General features: G+C 49.2%; 2 protein-coding genes across 2 annotated transcripts; one reads left to right on the top strand and one right to left on the bottom strand.

Annotated features, from left to right (window-relative positions):
- Positions 1–1,711: 1,711 nt before the first annotated feature.
- On the bottom strand, positions 1,712–8,611 carry PSMB9 (proteasome 20S subunit beta 9). The gene is made up of 6 exons (XM_024766010.1): positions 8,309–8,611; positions 6,416–6,483; positions 4,052–4,183; positions 3,256–3,385; positions 2,870–3,011; positions 1,712–1,892 (listed from the first exon to the last, which is right to left on the bottom strand). Exons 1-6 carry the CDS (start codon positions 8,456–8,458, stop codon positions 1,765–1,767), a joined length of 750 nt encoding a protein of 249 aa, XP_024621778.1. The 5' UTR covers positions 8,459–8,611; the 3' UTR covers positions 1,712–1,764.
- Positions 8,612–8,793: 182 nt separating this feature from the next.
- On the top strand, positions 8,794–16,849 carry TAP1 (transporter 1, ATP binding cassette subfamily B member). Its single transcript, XM_024766009.1, has 11 exons — positions 8,794–9,577; positions 10,057–10,171; positions 10,310–10,440; positions 11,198–11,403; positions 12,068–12,265; positions 13,114–13,242; positions 13,405–13,593; positions 14,166–14,339; positions 14,573–14,735; positions 15,013–15,149; positions 16,229–16,849. Exons 1-11 carry the CDS (start codon positions 8,980–8,982, stop codon positions 16,439–16,441), a joined length of 2,253 nt encoding a protein of 750 aa, XP_024621777.1. The 5' UTR covers positions 8,794–8,979; the 3' UTR covers positions 16,442–16,849.
- The last annotated feature ends 718 nt before the right edge of the window (positions 16,850–17,567 follow it).

Raw genomic sequence — 17,567 nt, 5'->3', positions numbered from 1 at the left:
GGAGATTCCCCTACACTCTCCTGCCCACAGGGGCCTCTTTTCTCCAGCCAGAACGGCAGTGGAGATTCAGTTCAGAAGTGTAGCTCTGTAGCTGCTGCCTGACTTCAGGGCAGAGCCATGAGAGGAAAGAGAAAAAACATTGAACCCTCTTTTTCCCCGCAGAGCGTTGCCTCCCCAAGTTTTGACTCCGCAATTCCCCTGCTTTTGTTTATTTTTCAGAATGGTTTAGTACTTGCTTTTGTCTACTCTCCAGAGTTCGAGGTGGGGAGTTGTGATCAGCAGGAGAGATAGGCTTTTAAACTATTATGTTAAATTGCAAAATAAGTTAAATCTCGTGGCTAGAAAGAACTCAAGGCTCTAGTAATTTAATTTTTTATTTTTCAGTTTAAACGGTTGATCTAATTTTTATTTGCAATGTACAATTTATTTATTTAACATCTTTATTGGAGTATAATTGCTTTACAATGTTGTATTAGTTTCTGCTGTATAAGAAAGTGAATCAGCTATATGCATAGATATATCCCTATATCCCCTCCCTCTTGAGTCTCCCTCCCATCCTCCCTATCTAGAGGGCTAGATGGTCACAAAGCACCGAGCTGAGGCTGCTTCCCACTAGCTATTTTACATTTGGTAGTGTGTATATGTCAATGCTACTCTCTTTGTCTCAGCTTACCCTTCCCCCTCCCCTAGGCTCTAGTAATTTTAGATTATTTTTCTCCAAACCAAATACACACTACCAAGGACACAGGAGTGTCTTAGGGTACTTTGAATTTGTATGTTGAGCCTGAGATCCAGAAAGAAAAGCAGACAGAAGCTTCCTGGGTAGCCTACTAGGATTTCTGTTAAATACACCTCTTAACTGCTCACTTATGAGCAAAATGGCATTGAATGTCAAAACTATAAACCATCTTAGAAGTCACTCAACACCTTCATTTGACAGAAGAGAAAATGAGGGCTCAAAGAAGGGGAGTAATTTGTCCTCTCACTCAGAAAGTGCCTGGCAAAGACAGGACCAGAACTCAGCCTGTTTCGTACAGTTACTCAAATATCTAGTGACGACTTCGAAAGTGTCAAATCATGGGCTGGGCTAATTACTGCAGATTTCAAGGAGGAGATGCTATATGAAGCTTGCGGGAATAGAAGGTTTCATGTTGTGGTAGAGGAAAGGCAAACGGTAAACTAAATTCCACATCTCAGCTTTTGAACTTGCCATGGCTTACTCTTCCTAAGTTCCCATCTATCCGTACACAGAAGTAGTTGTCCTACCTACATAAGATTTTTTTGTTTGGGTTCTAAGAAATGAAGTTTATAAGCATGTAGCTAATGCTTGGTTCGATACATGTAGCTTTTTTGGTTCTTGTTATTATTCTTTGAAATTCACAAGTACCCCCCCACCAAATATTTAAGTACTTATCAGTTTTTCGTCTCTAACGTGAATGAATGCATTATGAAAGGAATTCTCTTCCATGTGCGTTTGCTGGCGCTCTTAGCTGATTCTCCCGTGTGTAGCTGTCTTAGCTACCTATGACCTGTCCTGTGTAGAGCTCTTCCTGGTTCTAGTATATACCTGCCTCCCTGCCCACCTCTCTCTCCTGTGGGAAAGATGTTTTAGACCTGGGGACAAAGGAATAAAAAAGATATGCTAACATCTGGGTGGGAAGAAGCCCCCTTCCCAAGCTTCATCTCCCTGAGTGACCATGACCATACCAGCTTCCAGTCCCAGAAAGTTTATTGTAAAATAAAGAAGGGAAGTCTGAGAAAGATTCACTCATCATAGAATTTCGGCAGCTCATTGCCCAAGATGACTCGATGGTCCACACCAGCGGCTGTGATCGTGACCAGGTAGATGACGCCCCCACTGGAACCATCCCGGTTCATGGCCAGAGCAATAGCTACAGAGGGTTTCAAGTTGCAGAGAGGAAGAGAGAATGGCTTAGCTTCAGATATTGTTTCCCTTCCCTCCTGTCCATATGCCTATGACCACTTTCAGACTTCAGAACCCATCTCCTAGAGATGCATATTTAGTGGTGGTCAACCGACTTTAAAAAAAAAAAAGTCTTCACATAATGTCCATGATCTCAATACTCCCGCCATGATTGATTTCCAATTATAAATAGATAAATAAGCAGCTCCCCAACCTTGAATATTTAACAATAAACTCTTAGGAGCGGGCCCAAGCTAGCTCACCACTGGTTTTTGTGGTCACCCTAGATCTTAATTTGGTGTACTCGTAACAATCCTGGTTTATGCCTTTTATCCTGAAAGCCCATCTAGTTTAGCCTTTGTCCTGCCATCTCTCACTCTCAAAAGTGTCCCAGTTTGGACGTTTTCTGTTTTTTTTGGCTATGCTGCATGGCTTGCGGGATCTTAGTTCCCCCACCAGGGATCCAACCCGGGCCCCGGGAAGTGAAAGCGAGGAGTCCCAACCACTGGACAGCCAGGGAATTCCTTGAATATTTAACAATAAACTCTTAGGAGCGGGCCCAAGCTAGCTCACCACTGGTTTTTGTGGTCACCCTAGATCTTAATTTGGTGTACTCGTAACAATCCTGGTTTATGCCTTTTATCCTGAAAGCCCATCTAGTTTAGCCTTTGTCCTGCCATCTCTCACTCTCAAAAGTGTCCCAGTTTGGACGTTTTCTGTTTTTTTTGGCTATGCTGCATGGCTTGCGGGATCTTAGTTCCCCCACCAGGGATCCAACCCGGGCCCCGGGAAGTGAAAGCGAGGAGTCCCAACCACTGGACCGCCAGGGAATTCCCATTGGACATTTAATTAAATGGTCACCCACGTGTTCCTATTCCTCATACTCTACCTCCTTCCCACATTTAACAACACCTGCCCCAGGTACCCTTCCACTTGCTTAGTTACCATTCGTGGTGAAGCGCCTGCACTCCTCCGGGGACATGCCTGGTTTATACGCCGCGTCCACGTAACCGTAGATATAGGTGCTGCCAGAGCCACCGATGGCAAAGGGCTGTCGAATCAGCATCCCTCCCATGGTCCCATATACCTGGGGGAGGCATCCTCAGGTCAGACTCTAGAAGCCTCCCTCCTCTGCTCACCACTGAGACAAGCAGGTGATGTCCACACTCTGCAGTGAAGCCCCAGCATCTCATGCCCTTCTCCTTTGAGACTATCCTACCTTTTCGAGGCAATGTCTTTGGAACTCTTAGTGAGAATGCCGTATGACCTCTGTCTCCCTCTCTGCGGGAGAGGAGAACCCCGAGGGAGGGAGGACATTGGGAGAGACTCACCTGGCCTCCTTCGCGTCGGTCCCAGCCTGCTACCATGAGATGTGCAGACAGGTCCTCCCGATACTTATAGGTGATATTCCTCACCACATTTGCAGCAGCCAGAACGAGTGGGAGTTCATCCATTTCCATTCTAAAGGAAGGGTTAGGAATAGGCAGCAATAATGATTTTCCTGAAGTTCCACCCTCCTGGGCCATTACCATCATCGCTGCCGGGGGGAACACCCGAAACCTATAGCTGCAAGGATTCAAACTCTAGCTCCCCTCCCACAAGTGCAGGGGAACAAGAGTTTCACATCACCCACTGGGAAGAAGGCTTCAATTGCTAATTGTTCTCCCTCCTTTACTCTGTCCCACCTCCAGCCCCCAATGACATAACCTGACTGCCAGAGCCCTGCCCATGTGGGTCAAAGCAGGTAAACTTTACTTCTGCCCTAATGACCTGGGTTTCCCCTACGGTCACCACCTGATATTATGGTGGCCCACGTCCTAATCTTCGTCCCCACGATTTATATTAGGGGAGTGATTTGCCGTTTTTGAACTACTTTCACTCATATGTTTTGATTCTGGAAATAACCATCTGGTGAGGTAGGGTGGGTACTATTAGTTATCTCTACTCTACAGGTGCAGAAACCAGCTTCGAGAGATTCAAATGCCAGTTCAACACTAATGAAAGGCGGAGGCAAAGCAAGAATTTTTCATTTTCCACAGCACTGCTCCTGGAACAGGACTCTGTATAGGGGTTCACTGGTTGGGGGAACTCTAGGTGGTGTGGACTGGGGACCCCAGAACTTCATACCCATGGAGCTCCAGCTGGTAGGCAGCCATGTCCGCTATGGCCTGAGCATCAGCGGCTGAGCCAGAGAGAGCACAGTAGATGCGCTGGTGCAGGGGGGACAGCTTGTCAAACACTCGGTTCACCACCGCCTCTCTGTCAGGAAGGAGTCAAAAGTCATCAACGTTAGAGATGCCAATTTTTCACAAAATTTTATTGAAGTATAGTTGATTTACAATGTCGTGTTAACTTCTGCTGTACAGCAAAGTGATTCAGTTATACATATTCTTTTTCATATTCTTTTCCATTATGGTTTATCCCAGGATACTGAATATAGTTCCCTGTGCTATACAGTAGGACCTTGTTGTTTATCCATCCTACATATACTAGTTTGCATCTGCTAACCCCAAACTCTCAATCCATCCCTTCCCCACCCCTCTCCCCCTTGGCAAACATAAGTCTGTTCTCTACGTCTGTGAGTCTGTTTGGTAGATATGTTCATTTGTGTCATACTTTAGATTCCACGTATAAGTGATATCTTTTGGTATTTATCTTTCTCTTTCTGACTATGCTTAATCTCTAGGTCCATCCACGTTGCTGCAAATGGCGTTATTTCATTCTTTTTTATGGCTGAGTAACAGTCCATTATATATATACACCACATTTACTTTTTTTAAAAAAATTTTATTGGTGTATAGTTGATTTACAATGTTGTGTTAGTTTCAGGTGTACAGCAAAGTGAATCAGTTACATATATACATATATTCACTCTTTTTTTTTTTTTTTTTGTATAAAGACAACCCTCAGAATGGGAGAACATATTTGCAAACGAAGCAACTGACAAGGGATTAATCTCCAAAATATAACGGCTTATGCAGCTCAATATCAGAAAACCAAATAACCCAATCAAAAAATGGGCAGAAGATCTAAACAGACATTTCTCCAAATAAGACATACAGATGGCCAAAAAGCACATGAAAAGATGCTCAACATCACTAATTATTAGAGAAATGCAAATAAAAACTACAATGAGGTATCACCTCACACTGGTCAGAATGGCCATCAACAAAAAATCTACAAACAATAAATGCTGGAGAGGGTGTGGAGAAAAGGGAACCCTCTTACATTGTTGGTGGGAATCTAAATTGGTACAGCCACTATGGAGAACAGTATGTAGGTTCCTTAAAAAACTAAAGATAGAACTACCATATGACCCAGCAGTCCCACTCCTGGGCATATACCTGGAGGAAAACATAATTCAAAAAGACAGATGCACCCCAATTTTCATGGTGTACCACGTCCTCCTTACCCGTTCCTCTGTCTATGGACATTTAGGTTGCTTCCATGTCTTGGCTACTGTAAATAGTGCTGCTATGAACATAGGGGTGCATGTATCTTTTCGAATTATAGTTTTGTCTGGATATATGCCCAGGAGTGGGATGGCTGGATCATATAGAGAGTTGCCAAAATTTCTGATGTTCATCTTTCGGTGTTTCTCAAATTTATTTCACAAGAGAATGGCTTCAGAGTACATGAAATTTAATGCTTGGATTAAAGCAGGAAGCAAAGAATTGTCTCAAACAAATGAAACACTGCAAGTAATGATCAAAATTAGATTTATTTTCAGGCTTAGATTTTTTTTTTTTTTTTGCGGTACGCGGGCCCCTCACTGCTGCGGTCTCTCCCGCTGCGGAGCAACAGGCTCCAGACGCGCAGGCTCAGCGGCCATGGCTCACAGTCTCAGCCGCTCCGCGGCACGTGGGATCCTCCTGGACCTGGGCACGCACCCGCGTCCCCTGCATCGGCAGGGACCACTGCGCCACCAGGGAAGCCCCTCAGGCTTAGATTTTTATAGTAAAACAAAAAATACTAAATTAAGGTAAGAATAATCTTCGCCTTATTAATTTTTCTTTGTTATTAACCATATTGAGGAAGTTATGTGTTCTATGGAACATAAAGTAAGTAATATTGATCTAATCCTGTATGCTTATCTTGTATGTGAGGAAACTGGCCAGAAGGGAGAAAGACAAACTTAGTTCAACATGTGATGGATCAGAAACCAGAATATCTGCTTGGCAGGACCATCTTTTCTATCTCTAAACATAGATGGAAGGTGGGCCCCTGAAATCTCTATCTCCTAAACCCTTTTCAGACCCAATTCTGTGACTCCCTGGGACGGGCCACATTGGCATCCAGGCCCCAGATTCTTCTCCATGAATTCAGAGACCCAAATACCCACCCAATATCTTATCATAGTGGCCTTTCTGAAAGGTTCACTCAGTTTCTCCAATGCTTCAGTTTGCCAGTCTCTTTATGAATGGTTAAGAAAAATGTGCACTCGGGGCCATTAGCTTCCTTCCAAAAGAACACACCGGCACTGCTACTCACCCTGCAGACACCCGGGAATCAGATCCCACCACGACGCCCCCATCAAACTCTACCGCCATGATGGTTGTCTGCAGAGACACAGAGGATGGAACGTCAGAGCAGCAAGAGCCTTGATCCCTTCATGTTACAGATGAGGAAACATTCTCAGAATGGGGAGGCGACTGGCTCAAGGTTATACAGTAATTTAGGCCAGAGCTGACTCCCAGAATGGGATTTTTTTCTTCATCTTTCCATTTTCTCTCTTGTCTCTCCCAGCAGCAAGGGAATGTCAGAGCCTGGCAGTGGTATCACACAGAAAGAATGGCATCCCTAGAATCCTTCCACTGTAAAGAGAGAGAGGTGGGATGAGGCTCCTAGGGGCATAAGTGCTCCCTTTGAGTGAAGGGCTCAGGGCGGGCACTTCCAAGTCCCGGTGACGCAGTTCCACAGATGAATTACCTCTGCCTGCGTTTGTTGTGTGTACAGATGTGCTACAGACCTCCCCATGCAGCGAGTGACCGTGACCTTGGGAAACAAGCTCAAGCCCTTTTTTTGGGCCCACAATCATCCACCGCCCCCCCTTAATCAGAAGTGAGCTCTTTCAGTTTACTGAACAACAGAAAACATCTCAGGGATCAGTGGTTAGCATGACCACGTGTCAAGGAAGGAGGAAAGCAGCAAGAAACACATGGGACAGTTTAAAATAGAGGTCTCACTTCAGGATTTCTTATCAAGAGGTAAACAGCCAGGGGAAAAGAGATCTGCACCAAAAGAGGATTTGATTGGGGAGTTTGAGCTGACTTTTTCAGGTCAAGAAAAGAAATTAAACAAAAGAATTAAGGAAGAGTGAAGGAGGATAAAGCTACATTTTAAAACTCCTGTTGAACTGGAAAAAGCCTTAAAGATCCTACAAATGAAGAAACTGAGTCATAGAGAACGCAAATGACTTGTCGAAGGTCACACAGGACTAAAACCCATGTCTAGCTCCCATGCTTTGTTTTAACTTCTACTTCTTATTTTTCACTGCTCATCTGGCAGTGAGGAGAGATTTTCTAATTTATAAATGGTTTTACGGCTATACTTCTCACCACTCCATAAATTACTCTGGCCTCCAGGATGTTGGCAGAGTGTTCATTTTGACATACTGATTCATCATGAATAGCACAGCAGAGAACAGAGGCAACCCCATCCAAGAGGTTATTCCTATATAACAAAGCTGCCCCAAAGCTAAGCTTGGTGGTAGAAGTTTGAGAGCAGAAGCCAGCCTGCCTTGGGCTGCCATCTGCCCCACGGGTCCAGCCTGGGCAAAAGTCGTCCAGCAGGTTGTGGAGGTGGGTGGGGAAGACATAGGGAAGGGAGGACGGTGGCATCTGGGCCAAGTAGGAGCCTTCCTGGGCCAGGCTGGGGAAGGGCACCTCCAGCTCACATGGAACCCCCATTATCAGTGCTGGGGCTATGTTACCCACGGGCTAGTTTATCAAAGGTCTGTGTGATGCGTCCCTTCTCAATCAGTGCCCATACTCCCCTCTCTCAAGTGCCGTCCTACTTAACCCAGGGCACCGTTTCCTTTTCTCTGTGCACCTTCTCCAACCCCCTCCCTTGATTTAACCAGCCGCTCTCTCTAGCTCAGAGTGAAAGCGAAAGCGCTTTAGGGCAGCTTCTCCTTAACGCTTCCAGCTCAGAGCCAAAGTACACCTTCTCTGCCTGCCTCCCGTGCCCAGTCCCTTCGCGGACCCCTAGACGACCCCTTCAGAATACTGACGCCCGTGTTCATTTCGGGATGTGAGCACTGGCTGCTACAAGCTATCTCCCCACTCTCGTTAGTCTCCAAATTCACTCTTTGGCGCTTCCAGGGTCCCCCTATCGCTCCACTTCCTCCACCCCTCCGCTAACCCTCAAGCCCAGACTCATTACCCCGGTGTGGACTTCTCTGGCCCCGGGTAAGTCTCCGGTGGGTGCTCCGGCTCGCAGCATCCCTGCGCCGCGCTCCTCGCCGCCTGGTGCACGGGTTTGCGACCTGGGACAGCGCGCCACTCGCTGCCTACAGCTCCGCCCCTTCTCCATGCCCGCCAGGGGGCGCCCGGGTCCATGCCGTGAGGCTTCCCATCCGGGCGCTAACTTGCGCGGGGCAGAACTGCCCGGAGACAGATGACGTAGGCACCCCACCCAGAGGCTGGAATGAGAAAGTCGCGGCAAGTGGGTCCCGCAAGTGGAGGCGAGGACAGCAGGGTCGGGTGTTGGGAATGGAGAAGGTGGCGCACCAGGGCTGCTCCCCTAAATCTCGGATCTGATGTCGACGCCCTCCCCCCACATAGTCCGGGCGGGCCGCCTTCGGAGTGGGTGGGTCTGGGGAGCCGGAGACGCTTTCGTTTTCCCTTTACTGTAAACTGCTCACTTCAGGCCAGCGCCGGCGGGCTCAGCGGGTTCCCGGGACTTTCCGAAGCCCCGACCCGGCTCGCCCTGCTCCCTCCCCGGCGCGGACCGGGGGCCCGCCCTGCTACGACTCCGACAGCGTCCAGAGACTCCGTCCCGGCGAGGACGGCGAGAGTCTCAGGACCTGGGCCGACCTCGAACCGCGCGCGCCCATGGCCTGCTCGGAGTCCCCCGCTCCCTGCGGGTGTCTCCGCCTCTCCCGAGCCTCCCTCGCGTGCCTGGGGACAGCGATGCTGCTCCTCGCCGACTGGATGCTGCTCCGGCTGGCGCTGCCTCGAATAGCCTCCCTGCTGGTACCCCCTGCGCTGCCGCTGCTCATTGTCTGGGTGGCGGGCCTGAGCCGCTGGGCGGTACTGTGGCTGGGAGCCCAAGGCGTCCTCGGGGCAGCGCTGGGCTTCGGGAGAGAACGCGCCGGAGTCCGGGGATGGCTGGCTGCTTTGGAGCCGCTGGCGGCGGCGCTGGGCTTGGCCCTGCCGGGACTTGCCTCGTTCCGAGAGCTGGGCTCGTGGGGAGCCCCCGGGGACGCTCACAGCACCCGGCCACTGCACTGGGGGAGTCGCCTGGACGCCTTTGCGCTCAGCTACACGGCGGCACTGCCCGCGGCCGCCCTGTGGCATAAGATCAGGAGCCTTTGGGTGCAAGGAGCTCACGGCGCTTCTGGAGTGGCGGTGAGCCGGCTTCTAGGTTTCCTGGGCCCAGAGATACAACGCCTGCCGCTCATTCTGGCCCTGGTGGTACTCTCCTGTCTTGGTAAGGGGGATGCAGGGGGAGAGGGACGAGGCTAGAGGACTGGGAAGGAATCGAGAGTAATGGTCAGTGAGATAGATTGGTATGAGTTCTCGGAAATGTGGATGAGGGGAAGGGGACCCAGCTCAGGTCTTGAGAAGAGCCCCCACTCCCCACCCCAGTGGAGAGGGAAGAGCCCTGTACTGGGTAGGAGTCAGGAGTCCTGGACTCCAGGGCTGCCCCGGGCGTTGCTTCACTGGCCACCTTGGACAAGGCCTTTCCTCTGGGGCAGACCATCCTATGATCCCTAGCCTTCCTCATTCAACCTCTAAAGGTCTTGTGGGGCCACAGGGTTTTGAGTTCCCAGGTGGCCCATTTAGGTGTAGATTGTGTCTTTCTGCCACTGCCCTCCAGGATTATGGGCAAAGGTGAAAGGAGGGTGGGCCGGGGGTCGTCTGGTTAGAGCTGACCTGCTTAGACTTGATATTTCTCTCCCTCCCCAGGGGAGATGGCTGTTCCATTCTTCACGGGCCGTTTCACGGACTGGATTCTACAAGACAGGACTGGCGCTGCCTTCACGCGAAACATAACTCTCATGTCTGTCCTCACCATAGCCAGGTCTGGGGGCTGAAGTTGGAAGGCTGGGGATGGGGGAACCCTGAAAAAGAGGGAGTTGAAAGTTGGGGCTACCGTCCAGAGTGCATTTCTGGTGGGCCCCCTGACCGTGCCTGGCCCTCCTTCTCTGTCTCCTTCTAGCGCAGTGCTGGAGTTCACGGCTGATGGAATCTACAACAGCACCATGGGCCGCGTGCACTGCCACCTGCAGGGAGAGGTGTTTCGGGCTGTCCTGTGCCAGAAAACAGAGTTTTTTCAAAAGAACCAAACAGGTTTCTCATGAAACTCTTTTCACTATCCATCCACTTACTGTTTATATCCCCATACGTATTTTTACTTATAACCTTGATCCTCCTCTCACACGTAAACGTCATCATGTCTTATTCTTGACGTACCTCAAGAGCAAAATACATATACTCCTTATCTGCAGAAAAACCTAGTGTTTCCATCCAAGATTTTCCCACAAATATATCCCTCTGTGTGTATTTAGATAGAAGTGACAGGAATTTCAAACCTGGAAATTTTGAGATCACAGAGTCCAACCACCTCGTTTTACAGAGACGGGAACTGAGGCCCAGACCCTAAATGCCAACACTTGCATAGACACGTATGGATAGAGATGAACTTGGGAATAGAAGCCATCTCTTGATTCCCAATCCAGGACTTGCTACAGTTTCCTGGACTGTTTTCTAGCAGCACCTTCGTTTTTCTCCAGCTCTGTTATATGATCAGTTTAAGTTTTTCCTGCCTATGTGCAGGGGATATACAAGTTCTTTAGAGAACAGAAATCTGTCAGAGAATTAGAAATTCACAAAGGCATCAATTTCTTTAGAGTTAAAAGGAAGGTCTTTGACCAGGCTTTTCCTCTGGAACCCATTCTCCTTGAGTTGAGATTCCAAGCCTCCCTAAACCACTGACCTTGTTTTCCAGACCTGCTTAGAACCCCTCCCCCTGGCACCCTGGCTCATTGCCAGTCCCTCCCATCACTCTGAGTTTCTCACTCACTTTCTTCTCCTCAACCCTTGGCAGGTGCCATCACATCTCGGGTCACAGAGGACACGTCCACCATGAGTGAGTCTCTGAGTTCGGGGCTGAGCCTCTTGCTGTGGTACCTCGTGCGTGGACTGTGTCTCTTGGGGCTCATGCTCCGGGGGTCCCCATCCCTCACCATGGTCACCCTGCTCACTCTGCCACTACTTTTCCTTCTGCCTGAGAAGCTGGGAAAATGGCACGAGGTATGTCCAGGGAGTTGCCTCAACCTATACTGACCCTCATCGCCCAGACTTGGTGGGCTCTCCTCACAGATTTCTTTCCTGGCACCTTCGCTGATTCTTCGTCTTTTTGAAACTCCTTGTCCATGTTCCTGGATTGCTCAGTGTCGATCTTCACCTTCTCTGTGTCTTCTAATGTCTGCCTACCATCTGTCTTTAAGCATATGATCACCGAGGTTGGGATTAACATATACACACTACTATATATAAGATGGATAAGTAACAAGGACCTACTGTATGGCACAAGGAACTCTACCTAATACTCTGTAATAGCATATATACGAAAGAACTCTGGAAGAGAATAGATACGTATGTATGTATAACTAAATCACTTCGCGGTATACCTGAAACTAATATAATATTGTAAATCAACTGTACTCCAATATAAAATGAAAACTAAAAAAAGGGATATGATCACCAGTCTCAAGAATATGATCCTCTATGACCCTTCAGAGTCACTTTCCTCTTCTCTGTATCTCTTTAGTATCCGTGGGGGATATAGCTGTGTCCCTTTCTCTTCTGTCTCTCTGCCCTTTCTCACCTTTAATCTACAATTGGATAACTCAGGTCCTAGCGTCCCTTATGGTTTGCCAACCACGTGTGACATCTCTTGTCCATGTCTCCACAGGTGTTGGCAGCACAGGTGCAGGAATCTCTGGCAAAATCCAGCCAGGTGGCCATTGAGGTGCTGTCAGCCATGCCTACAGTCCGGAGCTTTGCCAACGAAGAGGGTGAGGCCCAGAAGTTCAGGCAAAAGCTGCATGAAATGAAGACACTCAACCAGAAGGAGGCCCTGACCTATGCGATCAACCTCTGGACCAACTCTGTGAGCACCTGGGGATGAATGCCTATTCCCTGGTCCCCGAGATGCTTCAGTGCCATTCCCTGTCCCATGACCCTGCTCCACACTCTTCCTCCGCTGGGCAGTGGTGGGTTCAGTGTCTGTATCCCAGCAACCAGAGGCTCCATGACCCCACTCAGTGTTCCTAACCCCCTCCCTCTTTTTAGGCATGCTAGATGGCTTCCTTTCCGTAGGGTGCACAAAATCTCCCCGACCCCCTTGGTAGGAAAGTGCCAAGTCTTCCAGTCCCAGGGCCTTCCTTTGCCTCATGGGGGGTGCTCAGGGAGCTATACATTCCTGCACCTGGGCCTGCTTCATGCCTGAACTATGCGGATGTACTCCTGAGAGCCATGGGAACAGCGGAAGCCAAGGATGCGGGGCATCTTGTGATATAATTGACAGAGAACTAGATCAGCGATCAGAAGTTCCTGCCTTGATGCCGCCATTTACTAGCTCTGGGACCACGGGCTAGTAACTTACTTTCTCTGAGACTTTTTTCTCATTTTAAAAAATGGGAGTAATATAACCTAGTTTATAGGGCTCTTGATATGAATATTAGATGACATTACTTTCATAAAAGCCTTTTGTGAAGAGCAAGGTGCTCCCCAGACAAGGCACTACTGGTGATGGTGATGGTGATAATTGACTTCTATCATGGGTAACCGAGTGAGACTCCATGGCATGCTATGTTTCATTCTTTAATACCTATTGAATCCCCCGAGTTACTTGGGGAAATGGGACGCTATCTCTCCTTACTGTTAATGATTCTGGTTCTTTGCACCAGAATTTTAGGTTTTCCTCCCACAGTCCCTTTTCTCTGTGGTCTCCAACAGATCTCAGGATTGCTGCTGAAGGTGGGAATCCTGTATTTTGGTGGGCAGCTGGTGACAAGTGGGTCTGTAAGCAGTGGGGACCTGGTCACCTTTGTTCTTTACCAGAGCCAGTTCACCACAGCTGTTGAGGTGAGGTCCTTCCGTTCTCACTCCCCAGTGCTTTTCCTTCCCCTGTGCTGTCACCATCTGAATCACTTTCCTTCCCTCCTTTGCCCTTCTCACATCACATAACCCTGGTAACAGATTGGGTCCCTCCCATCCCCCGCCTCACTATTCATACCTCCCCTCCAGGTACTGCTGTCCACCTATCCCAGGCTACGGAAGGCTGTGGGCTCTTCAGAGAAAATATTTGAATACCTGGACCAGATCCCTCGCTGCCCAGCCAGTGGTGTGTTCACTCCCTTAAAGTTGCAGGGCCTCGTCCAGTTCCAGGGGGTCTCCTTCGCCTACCCAAACCGTCTAGATGTCCCAGTGCTGCAGGTACAACCTACCAATCCCTGTATTCTACCAGCCTCACCCTCAACTCGACCACCTTAAATTTTCTCCCTGCCTTCAACCTGCTTAGCACCAGGTTTAGATAGAGCCTCCCTCACCCTTCAGAGGCAAAGAAAAGATCACGCGTTCCATAAAACTGCCCCCGAGCTCAAGGACCAGGCTGGATTTCCAAGAAGAATGGAAGAGGAGGCTCTCAGGGAGAAGGCTCTCCTATCCTAAGGCGTCATGGAAGCAAAAGCTGTGTCTCCAGTCTTCCTTTTTCTTTCCATCTGTGGTTTGGAATGTGATTGTTTTCTTTATTCTCATGCTCTCTGAGATTGCGTGTGTGGCACAGTGGTCTTAGTGTTTGCCTTTGTCTTTGTTTCATCTTCCGTCTCTACTCCATGGGGAGGTGTCTGTGCATGTGGAAGGGGAGTAGTTGCTGTACTTCACCATTTTCCTCCTCTCTTCTCTGGGGGAAGACATTGACAAGACAACGTAACAAGACAATGACTGACACGTCTCAAGCTTAGGGGCCTCCGGCTGCCTCTTAGTGTGTGTGATTCTCTGGCTTCCAGGGGCTGACGTTCACCCTTCGTCCTGGTGAGGTGACGGCGCTGGTGGGGCCCAATGGGTCTGGGAAGAGCACAGTGGCTGCCCTGCTGCAGAATCTGTACCAGCCCACCGAGGGGCAGGTGCTCCTGGACGGGGAGCCCCTTTCCAAATATGAGCACTGCTACCTGCACAGACAGGTGAGCTAGAAGATGGCATGGGGGAGGGCAGGGAGCCTCAAGTCAGAAGAGCATTCTTACCGAGCACTCTGAACAGAGCATTAGGAGACCTTAGGTGGAGGTGAGCGCGTGGTCAGGAGAGGGGCTGTGTAATTTTGTGATATGCTTCCAGTAGAGATTCTCAGTCTTCAGTCTCTAGAGAACCACACTCCTGTGTTCCTTGTTCTATGACTCTGCATCGTATTTTGTCCCAGGTGGCTGCCGTGGGACAAGAGCCACAGCTATTTGGAAGAAGCTTTAAAGAAAATATTGCCTATGGCCTGGTCCAGAAGCCAACCATGGAGGACATCACAGCTGCTGCAGTGGAGTCCGGAGCCCACGGGTTCATCTCTGTACTCCCTCAAGGCTACGACACAGGTGCTGTCTCCACTCACATCACCACCCAGACATCTTTACCTTCCTTGTAACCCCAGTAGTCTTGCCTTGATTCCTTAGCTCCCCCCACCCCACTGACATCAATTTGAAGTTGTAACATCTTGTTCCTATGGCTCTTTTATCCTCATGTCCTCAGAACTCCTTTACCTTCCCAGAACCTTCTCTATCGTGCTGCATCCATCAGTCCTTGGCGTGCGTGTACGTGTGTGTGTGCGTGCGTGTGCTTATTCAGCTCTCACCTTGGCCCTTGTCTCTGCAGAAGTAGGTGAGACTGGGGGCCAGCTGTCAGGGGGTCAGCGACAGAGAGTGGCCTTGGCTCGAGCCTTGATCCGGAAACCGTGTGTACTCATCCTGGATGATGCTACCAGTGCCCTGGACATAAACAGCCAGTCCTGTCAGGCCCAGCCGCTCCGCAGCATGTGGGATCCTCCCAGACCAGGGCACAAACCCGTGTCCCCTGCATCGGCAGGCGGACTCGCAACCACTGCGCCACCAGGGAAGCCCGAGAGTCATCTTCTTAATGCCTATTTCCCATCCAGTCCTCCTTCCTTCACTCATCCTTTGTTATTATATTAACATCATAATTCTCCAAACTGGTCCTTGCAATTCTCAGTTCCCGTTAGCTTCTCCCCCAGATGCCTAAAACCAGTTAAAAGAGATGATCTATAGACCCTGAATCTGTGAAGCCAAACATAAGCAAAAGACCGCCCTCATAACGCTAATATGAATTGAACTTTTACTATGTGCTGGATGTCGTCTCTTGCTCACTCCTTCATCATGAATGCTTGGGAGCTGGGTGTTGTTACCCTCATCCAACAGATGATAAAACAGAGGCTAAGAGAGGTTGAATAACATGCTCACTGTCATTCAGCTATTGAATAGCAGAGCCTGGACCCCAATTCAAGTCTGCCTGACTTGAGTGCTCTTTACTAGTAAGTTATATTTCCTTAAAAGAGAATTTAAAAATTAGAGAGGAGAGACTATTCAATACCTTTCACTCTCTCCTTATGGGTTTCACCCTAGGGCTCTTTCTTTCATTACTTAAAAAACATTTTTTTTGTTGGATTATAGGTGATTTACAATGTTGTATTCGTTTCAGGTGTACAACAAAGTGATTTTTTTTTTTAGATTTTTTTTCCCATATAGACCATTACAGGGTACTGAGTAGAGTTCGCTGTGCTATGTAGTAGGTTCTTATCAGTTATCTATTTTATATACAGTAGTGTGTGTATGTGAATCCCAATCTCCCAGTTTAGGCCTCTTTCTTTTATTCCACCGTTGCCCTCATGTAAACAGCCCTTCACAAATCAAAGGTTTGACAGAGAAGCACCCAGAAGGAGAATCTTCAGTTTCCTTTGGGTTATTGGCAGAGGTGGCAATGATCCTGGCGAGGTCTGTCCCAGCTCTGGAAACACAGATGTCTCCCTGAGCTGGAAGTGGTCCCCTGGTCTGACAGAGTGTATGTTTTTTCTCAGGTGGAGCAGCTCCTGTATAAAAGCCCTGAGCGGTGCTCTCGGTCTGTGCTTCTCATCACCCAGCGCCTCAGCTTGGTGAAGCAGGCTCACCACATCCTCTTTCTGGAAGGAGGCACCATCACTGAGGCGGGAACCCACCAGCAGCTCATGGCGAATAAGGGACGCTATTGCACCATGGTTCAGGCTCCTGGTGGGTCAGGTGCTCCAGAATGAAAGACTCCTCAGATCTGCACACTCCGTCTCCTTCCATTTTTCCCTCCTCTCTATAGTGGAGAGTTTGAGAACAAAGGTCTTACCAGAGTTGCAGAGTGGGCAGCAGCTACCGGGAGGGGTGACATTCTAAAATGTAACCCCTGAGGTGATGCCTGAAATTTTGCCATGAGTGTTAGCTGCTCTCCAGGCTCCTCTTGGTTATACAGATTTCCTGGAAGAAAACAGGCTTCAGAACTCCTTAGTGTAACTGGGTTTGGAGCCAGGGTTGGTGTGGCTAGCCTGAGATATACTTAGAATACACAGAAATGGAAGGTCACCTCCTTTTCAACCTGACCCGAGGCATATGCTGGCCCATAAATACCCTGTGGTTTCTTGATATTTATAATAAAATTGGTGTCTTGTACTGTGGTTTCTCGTGTTTTCAGTGGACCAAATGGCCCACCGACCATTGCAGTGCCATTTTCAGGAGCTGGGTCCCTCCCTCCTTCAACATCCTCAGTGTTTCCCAGCCCTAAGTGTGCCATCTTTTCCCTTAAGTTTTCTATTTCCTATGGTTGCCCCCTTCACTTCTCCATCCCCCTGTGCCCACCCCCAAGGATGAGCCAAACGGGGATACGGCGTCCTCCAGCAGGCACCAGCAGCTGCAGTGCCTCAGAGCCCGGAGATGGAAGATGGAGGATGAGCACATCTAGAGGAAGTTCACCACCTCGTTCGCTTGCCCACCCCGGTCCGTTACAGCAGGGCTCGCCGGGTTCTGCAGTGGCACCTGCCCTGGTAACTCAGCGTAGTGGGCGGGGTGGTCTAGTAGATCTCTTCCATTCAGGGAGGGCCGTGGTCAGGTGACGTCAACAGTTGCCGGGCAGATTAGGCCAACTCAGGTTGCAAGGAGAGGCGGGTTTTAGAGACGTTGAACACGACAATGCTCAGTCAAGCAAGAATTGCACAAGTAGGTGCGGTCAGAAAGGGCAGTTCTTGTGGGTGGCTACAGGTCAGGGAGACCGTTGAACTGGGAGAGGCCCTAGGAGGGACTAGGTGGAAGGGCTCAGAGGCTGCACCCTCTCCTTGGTGCTCCCTTCCCCCAAACGCTGCAGGTGTATTCTATTGCCTGTCTCCCCAAGACCTGTCT

The sequence above is a fragment of the Neophocaena asiaeorientalis genome, unplaced genomic scaffold (genome assembly GCF_003031525.2).
Source record: "Neophocaena asiaeorientalis asiaeorientalis breed wild unplaced genomic scaffold, Neophocaena_asiaeorientalis_V1.1 scaffold46, whole genome shotgun sequence".
NCBI classification, from domain to species: Eukaryota; Metazoa; Chordata; class Mammalia; order Artiodactyla; family Phocoenidae; genus Neophocaena; species Neophocaena asiaeorientalis.
Note: the sequence above shows the minus strand (reverse complement) of the source record. Positions and strands in the feature narration are given on the sequence as shown.